Genomic DNA, 20,191 nt, shown 5'->3' with positions numbered 1-20,191 from the left:
ATTCCCAGGGTGATGCTTGTCAGTTGACTACAGTGGGTTACTTTATTGGTAGTATTTAGAACCCTTAGGCAATGACTACTTCTCCAAGGTATTTTCCACTTGTGGCTTTATTTATTTATATATTGTCTTTTTGAGACAGGGTCTCACTATGCTGTTCAGAGTTGGCCTTGAGCTTATTTCGTAGCCCAGGCTGGTCTCAAGTTTGCTACAGTTCTCCTGCTTCTGCCTCTCAAGTGCTAGGATTACAGGAATGCAGACACCGTGCTCAGCTGGTTATTGGGTTTTGATTCTGTTGGAACATCCCACCTCCTCAATTTGTTGGAGATGAAAAGTTGATGCTTTTTTGTCCCAGTCCCTGGTTCTTTGGCACAGTGCCACAGTATTTTCTGTGACCATTATTCAGTCTCAGTCATAAAATATGAGGAAGAATATAGCTGTTCAGAAAAATTATGTCACTTTTGACTATAGGGTTATCATTAGCATCAAACAGTCTAGAAAGTGACAAATTTAGGTAACCATTAATTTGCCACTTTTAACTGTATGAACTAGGTTTGTGGTTATATAACAAAATCTAAAATCAGAAAATTATATACAATATACAAGTCATTAATATGTCAATGTTGCCATCAGGAGTTAAGATTTAAAATTGGTTAAGGAGAAAATAGATATGTGGAAGAAGCAGAAGAGATTGGAAATAAAGTTGGAGGACAGAGGGATTATACTAATTTTGGGAAACTGATACAGAAAACTGGAGGGAAAGAGGGAAGAGATTAAAAAAAACAGAACCGAACAACAACCACAAACGGGCTAGAAACTACATTCAGATTTATATAAAAACAAGATCAAACAATGGAGGAAAAAAGCTAAAAGCAAAAAATAAAAAGAAAACCACTACCACAACAAAACACTGAGAGAGAAGGAAAAAAAGTAAAAAGAAGTCTACTTCCAGATTTGTCTCTGCTAAGCACTGGTAGACAGCATGAGGAGACAGAATCCCAATGTGAGCTGATCTATCCCAGCAAGCCAGCAGTAGATTTTTGGCAGAGTAGTGGATTATCTCAGTGAGCCTGCCCTTTCTGAAGGAGACCAGACTCATTTGGCTTGCCACTGTCAGGGCACCTTGTGCAGGCTTGAGCCCAGCTGGGAGCTCTTAGATCTGCTCTGAGTTCTGAGCTCAGTCAGCCCCTGTCCTGGCTGGTGCTCATTCAGTTGCTCTCCTGCCAGTTAATTCAGTCCTTCACGTTCACTGCTCCCTTCCACTGCTGCATCTCATCTGTCTGTGGAGGCCTCTGAGGTTGCCAGCCATCACTGTGTGTCTATGGGTTTGAAGTGCTGCTCTCATGCAGTGAATCCTGTCTCAGGGAGAAGGCACCTGCAGGTACTCCTTTCATCTTTGTTCAAGTTTCTCTGTTCATTCTTTCTGTGCGCTTCATGATTAAGATCTTTCCTGGATCCAGGGGACTCTCTTCTCTCCTTGTCTTTTTCACATTGCTATATTTTAGCATCTGAACAGCAACTCTCAGAGAGGCTCTTTCTCTGCTGTTTACCACTTTGCCATCTTGGTGTTCTGCCAATTTTTTTTAGAGAGGGTCTTGTTATATAATCCAGGCTGGCTTCGAACTCACAGCTGTCCTCCTGCCTCAGCCTCCCTCATGCACCACCATGCCTGGTGTAGACTCGCTTAAAACAATCTTTTGCGGCATTTTTCACCTGTATAGTGTTAGATGTAGTTCACCAGGGAGAAGCTACAATGTGAGCATTTTCTGGCATAATCCTTTATGTCTTCAGGTGGTTGGGCAGCAGCTTTCTGGTTTGCAGAAGGAGATATTAGTTCATACTTCCTGGCTTGTAAGGTCAGTATAGTAGGCCAGCATAGTAGCACATCTTCAGAAGGGTCGTAATATCTGGTCGTAAAAATGTAAATATCTGGTCTTAGAAAGTAGAGCCTTTGTCCAGTTGTCTTAGCAGGCCTGCCAAGAAAGAAGTTCTTTTAAACTCCAGTAAAAATTTCATCCTTTTAGGACTGGAGATTCAGCTCAGTGCCTGCCTGGTGAGTGCAAGGTTATGAATTCAATCCCTGATACCAAAAAAATTTTTTGTCATTTTAAAAACTTTTATCTATTTAGTTTTAATCTTTCTATTGAAAGTAATGGGGCTGGGGATTTAGCTCAGCGGCATAAGCACCTGCCTTGCAAGCAGGCAGTCATGAGTTCGATCCCCGGTACCGATAAAAATGAAAAAGACAAAAAAAAAAAGAAAAAAAAAAAAAAGAAAAGAAAAAGTAATAATAAATTAGAAGATTTTCTCAGATCATATTGTGTTAATCTAACTATAATGTCTGTGTTTAGCTTGTGGAACAAAATTAGATTCTCTTTTTTCTTTTTGACGTTTTGAGACAAGGTCTTTATGAAGCCCAAGCTGGCCTCAAATTCTAGTGGTGCTCCTTCCTGGCTTGAGATCATTTTGTAAAGAACCCAGTCATTCATGACTCATGATCAGGTTTTGTTTTGTTTTGTTTTTCTTTAAAATTTGAAGAGGAGGAAAAAAGCATTTTAAATGTATTCTTTATAAATAACAAAAATCAACAAAGTTTTGTTTTTCTGTGTGAAACTGTACGAGTTTCAAGTCACGACAGCATGTGTTGAAGAACCTTGTCCTTAAGTTCTTCTACTAGGAAGATTAAATTGAGTATTGCAGGGGAAGGAGGAGGTTTAGCTTTTAGTTACAGTGACCCTGATGCCAACTGCTTGCAGATACGAGTCTTAATAATAGATCAGGACTGTGGCAGGCTACGTAGTAATGTCTTGTTTCATTTACAACAGATAATCCGTGTCCAGTCCCCAGATGGGGTGAAGCGGATCACAGCAACAAAGAGAGAAACAGCTGCCACATTTTTGAAGAAGGTACCTATGGTGTGGACATTTTAACTTTTCAGGATCTTGTTCATTCCCACTGTTCCCTTCTGTGCCTTTCTTTTTCCTCATGATCCCAAGGTGTCTCTTGCATGGCTTTTCTTTCTATCTTTGGGTTGGGTTATTGTTGGGTCAAGTGTTGGTCATGGCTGATTCCAATTTGAAATTATAGCACCAAGAGCCCAAGTGAATGTGTCAAGTTGTTTTGCAGGTGTAATATTTCTGAGTGACTATTGGAGAGAACTTGTTTTTTGTTTTTGGTCTTTTTGAGTTCAGGCTGGCCTTGAACTCACTTCATAGCCCAGGCTATTTTTGAACTTGTTGTGATTCTCCTGCCTCAGCCTCCTAAATGCTGGATTCAGTTGGGCATGGTTACATGCTTCTGTAATCCCAGCACTCTGAGAAGCTGAGGCAAGAGTATTAAAAGTTCAAGCCCAGTTTGAATAGTTTTAACAACTCAGCAAGTCCTCAAAAAGAAAAAAATAGGGCTAGAAGAAATATTTCAGTAGCTCATTGCAAAGGCTCTGGATTCAATCAGTCATGCACCACCACAACCCAGCTGTTGTTTTGTTTTTCAAAACCTGTTCTATCAAAATTTTTACTTATTTACTTATTTATTTGGGTACCAGGAATTGAACTCAGGACCTTGTACTTGCCAGGCAGGTGCTGTGCTGCTGAACTATATCCCAAGCACATACCCTCTGCCACCTCCCTGCCCAGTGCTTTTTATTTTGAGATAGAATCTCAGTAAGTTGCTAAATTTCTCCTTGGGTTTGAACTTGTGATCCTCCTACCTCAGCCTTCTAGAGTGCTGGGATCACTGGTGTGTGCCACCATGCCTGGCAAGTAAGGTAAATTTTTTTTTTTTTTTTTTTTGCGGTACTGGGGATTGAACTCACAACCTTGCGCTCGCTTGCCAGGCTGGCGCTTACACCGCAGAGCTAAATCCCCAGCCCAAGTAAGATAATTTTTGAATCTTTCTATCTCAGCCTTCCAGAGTGCATGCCATCACATCTGGCTTGGCTTCAACTTGATAACACTTAGTTGTGATTCTTTCTTCAAACTTTTTTTTTTTTTTTTTGTCTTTTTCATTTTTATCGGTACCAGGGATCGAACTCACAACCATCTGCTTGCAAGGCAGGTGCTTATGCCGCTGAGTTAAATCCCCAGCCCATCTTTCTTCAAACTTTTTGTTTTGTTTTATTTTTTTGAGCCAGAGTCTTGCTCTGTAGTACAGTCTATCCTTGAACTTGTGATGTTCCTGCCTCAGCCTTTCAAATGCTGGTATTACAGCTGTGTAACACCATGCCTGGCTCTTTCTTCAGACTCTTAAATGTGTCTGCAGTTTTATTGTTTACACAAGACTTTTGCCTTTGATACATATTTTTTATCTGAGTTGACACTTTCATGAGGAGACAGATTCTGTCAAAAGAGTGGAAGATGAGGAACTTGGTGAATGAGGAGCAGTTTCTGGGATACATAAGCATTTTTCCAGTTGTGTCTGATACTGTGACTTGTATAGTGATACCTACATGTTCCATTAAATTTCTATTTTGGGATTTGTTGTAGGTGGCAAAGGAGTTTGGTTTCCAAAACAATGGCTTTTCGGTGTACCTTAATAGAAACAAGACTGGAGAGATAACAGCATCATCTAGTAAATCTCTCCACTTGCTGAAAATCAAGTAAGTGCTATCCAGAAAGACCTTGGGAATGGGGAAGAACCATAGCCCTGTGACCCAGTGAGGCCCCTGGTTTATCATATTTCCTCTTCATACCACTGCCTGGGCTCTTGTAAACCTCACCATTCAGGTGATTGTGTTGCTTGGTAGGCGTCCCCGGCAACCAGCTCTGCAGTTGTTGAGCAGGTTTGATTGAACAGCAGAATTCTGGATGCGCATCACTGTGAAGAACGTTGTGGCTTTGGGTCTGTGTCTTCAGTGGGGTTGGCTGCTATGTTAGTCAGTCTTCCTGTTGCAGGGACAAAATACCTGATGGCTGTTTAAAGGAGGAGAGGTTTCAGAGCAGAGTTTTCTGTACTGGTTGCCAGTATACTGAAATAGTATAGCAGAGTAAAGTTCCTCCACCTGTGGCAGTCTGGAAGCACAAGGAGAAGGGACCAAGGACCAGAACACACCCTTCCAGTCATGGCCCAGGGAGCAGACTGCAGCCAGGCCCCACCTCACTTTTTTCTTTTTCTCTTTTTGGTTTTTGAGACAGGGCCTCACTGTGTAGTTCTCACTAGCTTTGAACTCACTGTGTGGCACCCCCAGTGCTAAACTCAAGGCAATCCTCCTGCCTCTGTCTCCCGAGTGGTGGGATTACAGGTATGCGTCACCACAACCAGCTTCAAGCCGCACTTCTTTTTTTTTCTTTTTTTTTAATCGGTACCGGGGATCGAACTCATGACTACCTGCTTGCAAGGCAGGCGCTTATGCTGCTGAGCTAAATCCCCAGCCCCTAAGCCACACTTCTTAACAGAACATTCATTTTTAAGCCCATCAAAGGATAAAACCACTGATGAGTACAGTGCCCTCATTGTTTGATCACCTTCCAGAAGCTCACCTCAGAAGACAGCAGACTTGGGGCCCACCTAGCCTGAATCCATAGGAGCTCTACTCTCAGCTCTTCCTCTGAAGGGAAGGACCTTGATTGCAGCTGTGTGTGAGAACATCCTGCCTCATCAGCTCTGTTGGCTTAGCAGGAAAGCTGCAGGACAGTGGCCTATAATCGTTTCCTTGAGTTGTTACTTGTGTTCGGGGGGCTGCCAGCTTGCAGACACCTCTTAACCTGCTGCCTACGTGTATGATGCATCACTGGGATGTGGCCATGTCAGCTATCCAGTGCTGTTCTTACATTGTACATGGTTGTGATGGACCATGTGACCTGTGGAGCTGAAAATATTCAGTGTTTGCCCCTTCACAGGACAGATTTGCTGACTTTGTCTGAGCTGCCTGGGCACTTGTTCACGTGCCAGCCAGCAGAGCCCATGAGTGCCCCTCAGTCTTTAGGCTGTAGCCGCTGGCTGCCCCTGGCTGCAGGTAGCTCATGGTGGCTACTGCCTGAGGGATTGGGCCAGGATGATATGCAGCTGGCTATGTGCCTGTTTACTAGGAAGAGTAGGAGCTGCTCTGGCAATGGGCAATTTAGTCTCACATGTTAGGGTACTTAGGGAAAAACTTCATTGTTATGGCACATGTTTATTCTATAGAGATTTATTGGACACCTGTTATTTACTTGCCTCTAGAAATTAGCTTATCCCTTTTATTGTTCGTGACCATTTCCAGAGTACCCGAGGTCATCTTTCCTTTGAGGGGAAAGGCCAGTTGGGGTTTATGCTTGCTAGCTCTGAGGTTGGGACATGACTTTGCCTTATTCACCTTGCCCTTGTCTGTGAGGAGAACAGTGCTTCCCTCATATGTGTACAGTGCCTGCAACAAGTGAGCAGGAGAAACCATGGCTTGATTGACTGGTTTTGTTTGTTTGTTTTTTGAGACAGTCATGCCATGTAGTTCCAAGCAGCCTTGAACTCATTATGTAGCTTAGGCTGACTTCAAACTTGTAGCAATTCTCTTGTAATAGCCTTCCCAGTACTAGGCTTATAGGCATGTGCCAGATTTTTAAAATTTCTATTTTATTTATTTAATTTTTTATATTTTTGAGACAGGGTCCCACTATATAGTTCGGGCTGGTCTTGAGCTCACTTTTTACCCTAGGCTCATCTCAAACTTGAAACAATCCTTTGGCCTCAACCTCCCCAGTGCTAGGATTACCAGTATGTGCCACCACCCCTGGCACAGCTATATTTTTAAAAACCTTCTGAGCTGGGTGTGGTGTGTACTCCTGTAACTATCCTCCTCCTTTTTAAAAGTTTTTTTGCAATACTGGATCAAACTCACAATCTCACGCCTGGTTCCATTATGCCTAGGTTCCTTTCCTTAACGTTTATTTGATTTTTTAAAAAGATTTTTAAAAAGAAAGAAAGAGAAAAATAATAAAGATATATTTGATTAAGAACTTGTTGACCAGATGCTGGATGCAGAGGCCTAATGGACCTTCTTGGGCCAGGCTCTCACAGCAGTGGTGGGGGCTGTTTGGTAGGAGTGGCAGGGTGTTAGCTTTTCAACCCCCACACAGCTTTTATACAAAAGCTTCAATCCGCAAACCTCTTCTGTACAAAAATTGAAACAAGGTTATGCCATGTTGCCCAGCTGGCCCCAAACTAGATTCAGGTGGTTTTCCTGCTTCAAATTCTCAAGTGGTTTTGGGTACAGGTGTACACCACCTTTCCTGGCCATTTTTCACTTCTGAATATTCTTTGATTTCTTTTCAAATGTGGTTGTTGAAGCACTCTCAGAGGCCATGCTGCTCTTGCTCCTGGAAAATTTCTCATGTGCTCTTCTTAGTTTGTGTCTTGGAATTTCAACATCCAAATCTTGGGCCTACATTTAAATCTTTTCGTCGTCTCTGCTCATCCTTGCTTAACGGCTTTTTCCCTTGTATCTTTGGTATTGGGATTTTCTTTTTGAGAAGACCTGTTTTATCAATTTGATTTTGACAAATTTTGAAAGATTTGGATTTAATGGCCTTTCTGCAGAGGAGCCTTGCATTTGCTTCTTTGGGCACAAGGGGGTGCAGTGGAGCTGAAATTCTTCTGAGTTCATTTTTGTCTTTGGTTGTTCTCCCTGTAACACTCTGGGTGCCACCTTTAAGATGATGGCAGAGCATGTCGCTTGCTTACAGCCTCAGAGGTGCTTTCCCCCATCTGTGTAGTGAGTGGAGGCGGGCAGGATTTCTGCTTGGTTCCCATTCAGTTTTTGGAGTCTCTCCTACAGTTTAGATACCTTTTAGTCATCAGACTTTACGTGGGAGTTCCAGGCTCAGCAGCCTGTTTTGGGCAGAGACTCAAGGCCTTGTCTCGCTTTGTGCAGTGAATGACGACCAGCCCAAAACCTCAAGGTCCTGATCATGGTGCTGGGCCAGGGACAGTTTTGAGCTGTGTCCTTTCTGTTTGTGATGACTAGACTACAGACGTTGGGTGTCTGGGAGTTCCTTTACTTTTCTTAGAGGTCAGCAGTGTTTTTTTTTTTTTTTTTTTTTTTTTTTTTTTTTCAGCAGTGTTTTAGAGTATATTTGTTAACTCTGTGATCTAGTGTTTGAGCTAAGTATTTTACTGCTGCAGGGTATTTAGGAATAGCTATTGCACAAGTAGAAGTCTCTGATTACAATTTGATAGTTTTTTAACTGCTGAATTCAGAGGAGAAAGGTGAGGGCAGATTTGTTGAAGATCTACAGCCGTGCTTTGTGTCCTTGGGGATTTATACTCCTGGCCTGTCCTGTGTTCTTGGTTTGCTGTTCAGTGCTGTGGCTGGTGATCTTTTTATTCTTTTTTTGTCTTTTTCGTTTTTATCGGTACCGGGGATCGAACTCACGACTGCCTGCTTGCAAGGCAGGCGCTTATGCCGCTGAGCTAAATCCCCAGCCCCAATCTTTTTATTCTTTTCTGTGTACCTTTCTGACAGTGGTTAAATATTTATCACAAGGTCCACTGCAGCCTTTCTCCCCAGGGTGTGAGCCCACTGTCCACTTGCAGCCCCACTGTGCTGTGCATGGCTCCTGAGTGGAAGTGCTCTTTAGCCAAGCCGGTCTACTCCTGCATTGCGCAGTGTAGACCAGTGACCCTTCACATAGAAAGTGACAGCATGCCAAGTACTGCTGTTGGAAAGGACACTTGCAGCAGACTCTTCGGGAAACAATACAGAAGAACCTCGGCAAGAACAGAAAAGGGCTGCTCCTGAGTCTACCCCGAGTCCCGCTGTGAGCATGTGTAGGTGTTCACAAGACCAAAGCTGGCAGTGTGCCCTTCACGGCAGTGTGCCCTTCACTGCAGTGTGAAGCTGCCTTCCTGGAGAGTGTGTACCGCCATCAGAAGTCACGCCTGCCCGTGTACAGCTGTATTTGAGGGTTTATGAGGATGTTGGATGAAAGGAACAATGTGTGACAGTGATGCTTTTGTACAGCAGGACTCCCCATGCCTGTTCATGTGTGTGTGCACTGGGTAGAAAGTGATGCCCCCATGTAGAGCACCAGGCTCAAACCCAGTGCCTCACACTAAGCTGTCTCACCTCCCAGGCCCCTAACTTGCCCAGTCTAGGCTTGAATTTGCTGTTTTTCTGCCTTAGTCTCCCAGCCTGCTGGGATTGCAGGTGTGCATCAGGGTGCCCTTTTGTAAAGTGGCAACTGCTTGTTCATTCTGGGTCTGTATGCCTGTGTGACGTGAGCACAAGGTGATGCCTTTCTTGAAGCAGCTATTCCTCTCCCCATGTCCATGTGTACATTTGTGTGCACATGCGTCCACACTGGGTAGAAAGTGACACCCTTTTGTACAGCAGTGATCTCACCCCTCCTCCTATCTGTGTATGTGTGCAAGCTGGGTTGGTCAGTATGGGCAGGGAGCTGAACAGAGGGTCCAGGAGCAAAAGGGGCTACAGGGACTATGTAAGTGAGCAGGCAGGGCTGCCCTCAAGACCCAGAGTGAGCACAGAGGTGTTTAGGTTCATGTGTGCAGAGTCAGACAGACACATGGCCATATTCCACAGCTTTTAAATAAAATATAGGAGATTAAATTGACAGAAGCTGCTGATCTTCTAATGCCACGAAACAGAATTCTGGTCTCAGAACTGGAAACTTATTTATTTATAGTCTTTGTTGAGACAGTGTTTCACTATGCAATTCAGGCTGGCCTTGAGCTTACTTTGTAGCACAGGTTGTCCTTGAATTTACAGCAGTATTCCTGCCTCAGCCTCCCAAATGCTGGGACTGCAAGTGTGTGCCACCAAACTTCAGGTTGGTAGCATTTGCCTTTTGCAGATTTTAGAATTCTCATGTCCTGGTTGATCTGTGCAGCTTAGGTAGTAGATAGAATGGCATTGACTTTTTGTTCCTTGAACAGGCATGGCGATTTGTTGTTCCTGTTTCCCTCCAACCTTGCTGGACCTTCATCTGAAATGGAGACGTCAGCCTCAGTAGGGCTAAAGGCCTTTGGCCCTCCCAATGTGGTAGAGGATGAGATTGATCAGTACCTCAGCAAGCAGGATGGGAAGATCTACAGAAGCCGGGACCCACAGCTGTAAGTGCTTTTTGGGGTTCTGATTGGAGTGGGTCAGGTCAGGAGGGAAGTACTGCATTGATAATGTGTCCCTTGTAATAAGCTTCTGATGAAGATACAGGGATTTTGAGTTTGACTGCCTGTTTTCAGGTTAAATTTCACATCATGTTATTTTGTTAACTTTTTATCAGTTGGAACCTCAAAATGTGCCACATCAAGTGTTTTGCAGTGTTGGGCTACTAAGATATTTGAAAGGTGTCCAGGGGACTTATAGTAATGCTCTACTCTGCTGCCTCCGAGATACGTGGACCCTGGGGCAGGAATCAAGCAGTTGAAGGGACCGATTACTGGGTGTTTGCCTGTGCAGGGGCTTGTGCCTGACCTCTTGGCATCGTGTAATATGGACAGCTTCAGCCTCTAGTGAGCATCTCATCCAGGGAAGAGACTGCTCCTTCAAGGAATCTCTCTTTGTTGGGGTTATCTCAATGCTGACATAGGCGTACGTCATAATTTTTTAATGGTTTTTAAAAATTTTACTAGCACAATACATGTACATACCACAGCTGCTGTCTTTTTTTGCTTTTAGTATTTAGAATTTAAATTATTTTTAAAGACATCAGGTAAAAGCATCTGAGTTTACCCTCAGTAATGTGAAATTATCTGAACAAATGTTTTTGCAGCAGCAGAGTCCTTTTAAATGCATCACTCTGTAAAAGCAATAGGTGCTGACATTGAGACAGTGGGATTTCAAATGCTGCATTAACAGCTTTGTTGTCTCAGATGAAAGAGCCACAAATGCTGCTCAGTTGCTTGTGGTGTGAAGCCACTCAGAGTATTCATGGTTGTTAACGGTGTGCTTCTGCCACTCTGTTTCCTTCTAGTGACCTAGCATCTGCTCCCTTACGAGGTCTGGCCCTCATTGCTTCATTAGCCAGCCTTTTAGTGCATGTGTGCACCTGTATTAATTCTGATCAGCCTCAGTAGGAGACAGAGGCTGTCTCTCTGATGTGTGAACCTCCTGTTCTTTCTTAGAGAATTCTGACCCTATTCAAAATGGGATAGGACACAGCCCTGGAGGGACTGCAGCTTGGCTTTCCCAGCAGCCTCACTACTGCCCTCGAAAACTGAGCACATCTCTCTAAGTTACCTTATGTGTTAAACTTCTGGACTGAAAATGTTGAGAATCCCTGGAGTCAAGTGTATTTTATCTGTTTTTCTAAAATAGACATGAAATGGTACTAAAAAAATTTGAAAAAAATTAAAATATAGTGTGCATGAAGTGGGTGTTTTCCCCACTTAGGTTATTTATGTAATACTCTTGGGGTTTTTGCCAAATTTGTACAGTACCAGCTGTCTCTCTCTCTCTCTCTTTTTTTTTTTTTTTTTTTTGTCTTTTTCTTTGTTTTATCAGTACCGGGGTTCGAACTCAGGACCACACACTTGCAAGGCAGACGCTTATGCTACTGAGCTAAATCCCCAGCCCCCCAGCTGTCTCATTTAATTAACATTTTTATTATTTAAATTGACTTTAAATCTCATTTTTTTTTCCTTGATGCTAGGGATTGAACTCAGAGCCTTGCACATGCTGTAAGCATTGCTTTTATTTTTAGTCATTTTAAGAGGTAAACATCCATGAAATCACAAGTGAATATGCTGGTCAATTATTTCATTGTAAATACTAAACTATTAAAAAGGCAAGTGTGCCATCTAAAATTTCTCATGGGTAGGGAACTACTTTAATAAAGTATGAAGTACATTTTAAATATCAAAAATGTGGCCAGGGACTGGGGATTTAGCTCAGTGGTATGGCACCTGCCTGGCAGGTTTGATTCCTAGTACCAAAATAAATAAATAAATAAAATGTGGCCGAGCATGGTGGTACACACCATAATCCCAGCATTTGGGAGACTGAGGCAGTAGGATCACTGTGAGTGTAAGGCCAACGTGGACAATACAAGGAGACTGTGTCTTAAAAAAACAAAAGTAAATAAATAAAATGTTCAAAGGCAGCAACAAAAAAATAATCTGCATATTGCTCTGCCTTTCTCTGCCTGTGTTCTCAGATGCCGTCATGGCCCCTTGGGAAAGTGTGTGCACTGTGTCCCACTGGAGGTGAGTTCTTGATTGGCCAGCATGGTCAGCTGCTGATAACAGAGCTGCCCAAGGGCTCTCTGAGTCCCTGTACTTGACTGTGGTGGCTAAAGAACTTATCTATTTATTACCTTGGGCTGTATCATCCCACTAGCGTAAAGAGGCTGAGCCTTTATTTATGGGAGCGACCTTCTGGGTGCATTATGAATGACTGGAGTGTTTGTGTTGCTGTGATGAAGGGATACCACCCACGTACAATGGACTCCCTGGACAGTCCTTTTAAAATTTTGACACAGAGCAGGACCTGTTGGGTGGTGTGCATGTCATTGTTTTAATTTACTCTTTCCTGAATCCTGTCTGCTCTGCTACTTTTTACTGGTAAGATTGAAGATACTGTGATAATGCTGACTGGTAAAGGGATGCTGAGCTCATGGCAGGCAGCAAGATGCGGTGCCTGGGCTGTCATCTTGCACAGTAGAGTCTCTGTGCCTTGTGAGCCCTGCCGGCACATGACTACTTGCTCTCTGTCTGTTTTGCTAGCCATTCGATGAGGACTACCTGAACCACCTGGAGCCTCCAGTGAAACACATGTCCTTCCATGCCTACATTCGGAAGCTGACTGGAGGCGCTGACAAGTAAGCAGCTGCAAGTGGCCTCTGCACATTTGAACTCCCTTTTCTGCCTTTGGCCCTGGTTACTTAAGTACAGAGCAACAGAGTGTTTAACTTTGCTGAATTAGAAGAAGTGAGGAATCATGGGAGTCAACCTGGCACACGTCCACAGTGCCAGAACTAGGACAGATGCCTGGGTAGATCGTGCCATTGCCTTTGCCATGTGCCCAGCACCCTTGGTAGTGGCCCTTTGGTTCTGTGGGTCAGAGCTCATCCTCTACTTTGCAGAAGGACCACTGCTGCTTGATTCTCCCAGCTGAGCCATTTTAGCCCTGGTGGGCCTGTTGCCTAGGACCCTGCCTCTTCATCAGTATTGTTTTCACAGCCATGGTAGTAGCTGAAGTGTAGGCCTGTCTGTGGGCTGCACTCCAGTGTGTCAGTGGTTGTGTCCCGCAGGCAGGCAGCCTTTTCTCAACTTCTGAGGGTGAAGAGTAGCAGTGGTCAGAAAGGGCTAAATGAAAGTATTTTTATTTCTTTAACCTACATCAAGTGTTCCTCTCTGCACACATTCTTGTATACCTTCCCAGAGTGATGGACCTCAATCACAGTTCTGTAAGTCCTGTTAGCATGATAAAGGGAGGCAGCAGCTGAGCCCAAGTCAGCAACATTTTCTGAAGAATATCACATTCTCCTGATTGTGGCTTTCCCTTGACAACCTGCTGACATTCTAAAATGAATTTTCAAAAAAATGTTAGACCTAGCTAAGACACCCCACCATAAACCTAGCCTTTCCTGTGAGTGGGAAAAGATATAGAGTAGTCTGGACAAGGGAGTGAGGGAGATGTAGTGCTGTGACGGGAGCCTAGTCAGCCTTTGTCAGCGGGGCCAAGCAGTACAGCCTGAGCTGGGCGGTGTGTGGGTCTGGCAGCAGTGCCATTGCCTATCTGGTGTGCAGAAACCAGTGCACCCTTGCTTGTGAAAATAGAGTGCGCAACGTGTGTACTTTTTAGCTCAGGTTGGCCACTCCGCAGGGTAAATGTATTTCAAAATATGGTGAACAGCTGGGTGCTGTAGCACACAGCTGTATTCTAGCTCCTCAGGAAATTGAGGTAGAAGGATCACAAGGTCAAGGTCAGTCTGGGCAATTTAATGAGATCTTACATCCAGATAAAAAGGGCTGAAGGTGTAGATCCCTGGAAGGTGTCCTTATCTGGATGGCTGAGCCCCGAGGTTCAATATCTACAGTTACAAACAAAAATAAAACACCCTGAGCATCAAAAATACGTTCAATTTTTATTTTCAAAGCAAAAAATCGGACCTTGGGCCTTAAATCCATGTAATTATTTGTCAATTGTAGTTCAGTGAAGTTGGGGGGGAAAATAGATAAAGAAAAATAAAATGGAATTATTAAATCAGGCATGGTGATGTACGCCTGTAATCCCAACACTCAAGGAGGCTGAGGCAGGAGGATCTTTACAAGTTCGAGTCCAGGAGGCTGAGGCAAGAGGATCTTTTTGAGTTCAAGACCAGTTTGGGCTACAAAATGAGCTCAACACCAGCCTGAACTGTATAGTGAGACCCTGTCTCAAAAACAGAAAAAGAATTCTTAGACCATTTTGTGAAAGAGAAAACTGATGTCTCATGTACAGATTCACTGCAAGTTTATAGCAGAGCCCCAGACTTTCTTCTTGACTGGCTTCTAACAGGTTTTCTAGTTGTGTGCATGTTTTAGCTAAAAGCAGAATGAAAATGCCACCATTATGTATTCTAAGTAGCTTTTTCTGATAAATAAGAATTTTCTTTCTTTTTTTTTAACAAATTATAAGAACTGGGTTGCTAATGTCATAGTTGTTAATGTAATTGCCAAAACCTTCTCTGTGTGTCATAGGTTCAATCGATAGATATTCAGCAATATTCTTGGAAACTTTATGAATGCACAGGTACAGCTGAAAATAGAGACTGCATTTTTGTGGGAAAAGAGCCCTGTGTCCCAGCACAGGACAGAAGCTGGACTGTAGAGTCCTGCCAGCATGATTTTAGCACACTTGTGTCAGTGCTTGGGCCATTGATACCTGCCAGGGTGGGGGGGTGTGTAAGCTGCTTCACACACCTCTCCATCTCACCATCACATGCATGCTCAGTTGCTTCTCTTCTCCCTCAGGGGGAAATTCGTTGCCTTGGAGAACATCAGCTGCAAGATTAAGTCAGGGTGTGAGGGACACCTCCCGTGGCCTAATGGCATCTGCACCAAGTGCCAGCCCAGCGCCATCACGCTGAATAGACAGGTGAGCTAGCTCATGTCTGCTGGGTTTGGCATTACTAAGAGGCAGATATTTTCTTGGAGAGGAGCTGCCTCCAGCAGGATAGTGTGTACGGCAGAGTCTCAGGTGTTTTCTTATCCATCATTTGGCATTGAAGATGTAATTAGTAACATTTTTAGCTCTTGTTGGTATGGTGCAGGAGCTCTGGTTCCTTTTTTGTCTGTATGGAGGTGGGATTTTCTTCACGATCTATTTAAATGCTCTATGGTTGTGATTTTGCCACCCCACCCTCAGTAATGGGTATTGAACCCAGGGCCTTTGCGCTGAACTACAGCTCTAATCACAGAAATAAACTTTTCTATAGGCTGAGGATGGATCCTTTCCTGAGCGTTTTGCTCAGTGTGGGGAACAGAGTCTATCCTATTGCTGCTTCCCTGACAGCAGTGCACTGAGCATTCTCCTGCTGCCACCTAGTCATATCTAGTTTCTTACAGCTCACCATGGCCTTCTAGACTCAGGGAAACACCTTCAGCATTCCCTTCTCTCTGTTCATTTGCTCCTTCCTGAAAACTGCTTTTTGTTCTAGAGAACTTTGGAAAGATTTGTTTTAGAAAAATTAATTAATATTTTCAGTGGGATCTTTTTATGTAGCCCACTGTTGTTAACTCTACAGAAATACAGACACGTGGACAACATCATGTTTGAGAATCACACTGTTGCTGACCGCTTCCTTGACTTCTGGAGGAAGACAGGGAACCAGCATTTTGGGTACTTATACGGACGGTACACGGAGCATAAAGACATTCCCCTTGGCATCAGGGCTGAAGTGGCTGCAATTTACGAACCTCCTCAGGTACATCTGTGCAGGATTTATAGTTACCAAGGGCTGTATTCTTTTGTTTCGAAGGCTGTGTGGGATGCATCTTCTATTCGCTTTGTCATTTATGTGCCTTCTCTCTGCACACACAAACACACATGCACATTCACATGAATACACACAGTACTAGTTTTCTGAACTACTGGAGTGTAAGATCCTGGTCCTACAATCTCGATGTATGTATCCTAAAGAGTGTAGATATTCTCTTGACATGCTAGCACATGTACTGAGCTAAAGAAGTGGAATATATTCTGACTCAGCCCCTGAAGCTGCTGTTGGAGCTCTTGATCTGCACTTGGGCCCAGTACTGTGGAATTGTGGCTTTGAGTCTTCTTCGTAGGTCTGTTTTCAACATTGTGAGAGACAGCCATTCTAGAGCTATAGGATTCGTGGGATGCAAGTATCCACATTGACCCAGGCCATGCACCATCCAATCTCAGAATAACAAAAGTAGCTAAAACTACCAACATAGGGCTGTAAATGGAAAAGTTTTAATGGGGCAAATATATATTCCTCTGGGGGTCACAGTTACTGAAAGATCAGGTGAAGTAGCACATGCCTGTACTTTTAAGCATTCAGAAGGCTAAGGCAGGAGGATGCCATGAGTTTGAGACCAGCTTACACAGTGAGGCCCTGTCTTGAAAAAGAAAAAAAAAAAAAAAAGCTACTGAAAGATCCTGTCTATGTGATGATACCACCAAATAGATACACATTTTATTTTTAATTTGTAAAGATTGGTGTCTGATTTTGCTTTATAATTACATACACTGTATATAATGTGTTTCATTAGATATATTTTGTTACGAAAGCAAATCATCTACTGGGTGTAATAGTGCTCACTTGTAATCCCACGCTCTGAGAGATGAACCAGGAGAGTCAAGTTTGAGTCCAGCCTGGGCAATATAGCAAGATTGTGTCTCAAGATAAAGCATAAAATGAGGCCTGAGAATGTAGCATGCCGCCCAGGGTTCAATCCCTAGGATCTCATAAACAACAGCAACAAATGCAAAACTAACAAATACTGAATTCTGGTTAATAATACACCTGTGATATATTTTGAGTGATGTGTGCTTGCATCCACACTCTACTTTAAAATCCAACCAAAAAATAACCTGGATAGGTGGCTGGCAAGAGGGACATACAAACAGCATGGTGAACACCTGTAATCCCAGCACTTAAGAGGCTGAGGCAAAAAAAGCTCACAGCCAGCCTGAGCTTCATAGTGAGACTCTTATCTCAAAAAACCAAAACAAAGGGAGGGCTTGACCTATGTATGCCTGAATCTAGATGGTAGGATATGGGGCCCACTGTAAAGTTCTTTGGACTTCATTGTACGTTTGATGTTTTATGGGGGAAGTGGGAGGGAAGAACAAAAACCACTTAGTTGCAGAGTCAGTTCACAAACAGGCATTGCCACTTTGCTCTGCTTCCTGCCTTCCTCTGGCTTGGAACCTCTGAGGCTTGATACTGAACATGTGACCTGTCAGCCTAAGCAGATACTAAGGCACTCAGGGAGGTGCTGCCCTCCTTTCTCTGCCTGTGTGTTGCACTGCCTGTGCTTTCCTCAGCTCCTGTGTTCTGGTGGTTACTCTGTGGCTGACCTGTTCTTAGATCACCTGGCTTAGGTTGGCTGTCTGGTAACCGCTGCTGGGGTACCAGTCTCAGGGCCTTTGGACAGAACCTGAGACTGCCACAGGTGGATGCCAGTTGGCTGCAGGGGGGTGTGTGGCTCCTAACAGGATGAGGCTCCTGACTGTCGTACAGATTCTGAGTGTGTGCTGCCCTGGTGGACACATGGGATGGTAGAGTAGCTTTCATGAAGTCTGTGAGGTGCATTCATAAAGTGATGCGACCCACTGGACAAATCTGGGTCATCCAGCCTCCTGGATCACTAGGTGTTCTCTGTAGCCTGGAAATTGTGTTTTGTTTTGTTTGGGGGTTATTGAAACACAGTCTCACTATAGGCTGGCCTTGAACTCCCAATATAGCCTAGGCTAATCTTGAACTCATGGTGATACTCCTGTTCAACCTTCCAAGTGCTGAGATTACAAGTATGGGCTACTGTGTACAACTTAAACTTTCAGTTTTGTAAAAAAGTTCTTTCAGGGAAAATTTAAGGGATCTGTTAAAGTATAATTGAAAACATTGGAATAGAAACCTAATTTGTATGATGGTGCATGCCTGTGATTTTGGCTACTTGCCAAGGTAGGAGGCTTGCAAATTCGATGCTTGCCTGCCATATAGTGAGACTCTATCCCAAGATAAAAAATAAATAAATAAAAGGGGTTAGGGATGTAGCTCAGTAGTAGAGCACTTGTATATTATGTGCAAGACCCTGGATTCAATTCCCAGTACTACAAACAAACAAACCAACCCCAAATCCTCTGATGCCCAGACTTACAGCAGTAGCATCTGAGCTCCTGAATGGTGGGTCTGGGAGGTTAAAACCTCCCCTACTTGTCAGAATATAAGTCTCCTGCTGCCACAGGTCATTGTTGAAAAAGTACTTTCCAAAAAAAAAGAAAAAGTACTTTCCCTAGATTTAGCCCAGGTTTGAGATTTGACCTATTCTTTATGCCTTTCACATGGTTGGTACCCAGGAGACGTACTTCTTTGCTATTTTGCCAAAATTTGACTGATCTGTAAGAATGAGAAGACTGGGTGTGGTTGTGCACACCTGTAATCCCAGTACTCAGGAGGCTAAGGCAGATGGGAGGCTGAGGCAAGAGGACCCTGCGAGTGTAAGGACAGCCTGGGCAATGTAGTGGGTTCACGGCTAGCCTGAACTACATAGCAATACCCTTCCTTAAAAAAACCAAACAAAACAAAGATTGTGTGTAGTTAATATAACTCCATTTGGGATAACCTTCACTTTCTTATCCCTGTGACTAGGGTTTCTGCTTGGAGTGATACTTATTCATGGCCTACAAGTTGGATTTAAATGAAAATAAAAGATTTTGGCAAGCTTTGCTCCCTCGAGGAAGTCAGTGTCCTGTGGGCACTGCCAGGGCTAAGTGTTCTGCCTCCCTGCAGTCAAGTTACAGTGTGCAGGGCCTTTTTGTCTGATGCAAGTGCAGGTCAGCCGTGGTCCGGGTCAGGCTCTCTCTGAATCAGTGTCTTGGCAGTGGAGCTGGGCATCGACCTTGCAGCAGTGGCACATGAGTGCCCCAAGGCTGATTCTGGGCTGAGTGCTACCTTACATAGGCAGTCTTGCCTTTTTGTAAAACGTATCTGGTGCAGAACTGCTTATCCAAGAAAATTTTGAAAATAGCTTTATTCCCTCATGAGGGGACCTTTCAATCAAAGGGTGCAGACAGCCTTCTCCTCCTTCATTCACGGCATTTTGGCACTGAAGCCTGCATTGTGTTCCTGGTTGTGCAGCCAAGAAGGGAAAGACAGATAGGCTGTGGGCAGTACTGCCAGTGGGAAAAGGTTGGTTCCTCCTGGAGGGGAAAAAAGGGTGGGGGACACTGCTCTTCAGTGCCTGTCTTCTGATTTTGTTTTCTTCCTCTGATTCCTGACAGATTGGTACACAGAACAGCCTGGAACTTCTAGAAGATCCGAAAGCTGAGGTAGTTGATGAGATTGCTGCCAAACTTGGCCTAAGGAAGGTATGAAACAGGGTCTTTTAGGGGGGCACCCAAGTCCTGAACTAGAGATGTCTAGGCAGGCAGGGTGCCCAGACCTGGTCTGGGACCAGCTCCTCAACTACACATGGTCAGGCCAGGCTTGACCCATACTTGGGTTCATGTGTGGTTTTGATGACCCTTTGACTTCGAGTGAGATGGGACTGTGTCATCAAACATAAAACGTGGTGCCGGCTCTGGACCCATCATTACTAAAACTCAGCTGCACTGCTTCTGAACGGGATCATCTTATGCTGCTTAGTTTATTTTCTGTCCCATGCATGCAGTGCTCCTGATGTTCCCTTGTCTATCATCATTAGATTTCCTGTTTGTAATTTAGGTGTCTGAGCCTGGGATCTTCTTAGTTTCTGGCTCAGTTGTTAAAAGATAGGAGGCTGGAGATTTAGCTCAGCAGCATAAGCGCCTGCCTGGCAAGCGTGAGGTCATGAGTTCGATCCCTGGTACCAAAAAAAAAAGAGACAAGACAGTTTTCTTCATTGATATAGTTTGTCTTAAACTCTTGATAAGAGGCCCAATAACATTAGATTGATAGATTTTTCTTTGGTTGGTTGGTTCTGCTGAGATAGGGTCTCAAGCTGGCCTTGAACTCATTATGAAGCCTAGGCGTTGAATTCCTTATAATCTTCCTGCCTCAGCCTCCCAGGTGCTAGGATTATGGGTATGTGCCACCAACACCCAACTCAAAAA

The 20,191-nt window shown here is 43.9% G+C and overlaps 1 protein-coding gene across 2 annotated transcripts in view; it reads left to right on the top strand.

The window, feature by feature from the left end:
- Nploc4 (NPL4 homolog, ubiquitin recognition factor) overlaps window positions 1-20,191 on the top strand; it is a 59,576-nt gene that overhangs the window by 10,668 nt on the left and 28,717 nt on the right. For both annotated transcript variants that reach the window (XM_005001441.3, XM_003464895.4), the window contains exons 2-9: window positions 2,823-2,903; window positions 4,482-4,594; window positions 9,862-10,038; window positions 12,081-12,129; window positions 12,649-12,743; window positions 14,881-15,004; window positions 15,654-15,833; window positions 19,382-19,468. In XM_005001441.3, coding sequence (XP_005001498.1) covers window positions 2,823-2,903; window positions 4,482-4,594; window positions 9,862-10,038; window positions 12,081-12,129; window positions 12,649-12,743; window positions 14,881-15,004; window positions 15,654-15,833; window positions 19,382-19,468 — 906 coding nt within the window. The remainder of the gene's footprint in view (window positions 1-2,822; window positions 2,904-4,481; window positions 4,595-9,861; window positions 10,039-12,080; window positions 12,130-12,648; window positions 12,744-14,880; window positions 15,005-15,653; window positions 15,834-19,381; window positions 19,469-20,191) is intronic.

Source organism: Cavia porcellus, unplaced genomic scaffold (assembly GCF_034190915.1).
Source record: "Cavia porcellus strain 051 isolate PalLab524CR breed Dunkin Hartley unplaced genomic scaffold, mCavPor4.1 scaffold_32, whole genome shotgun sequence".
NCBI classification, from domain to species: Eukaryota; Metazoa; Chordata; class Mammalia; order Rodentia; family Caviidae; genus Cavia; species Cavia porcellus.
Note: the sequence above shows the minus strand (reverse complement) of the source record. Positions and strands in the feature narration are given on the sequence as shown.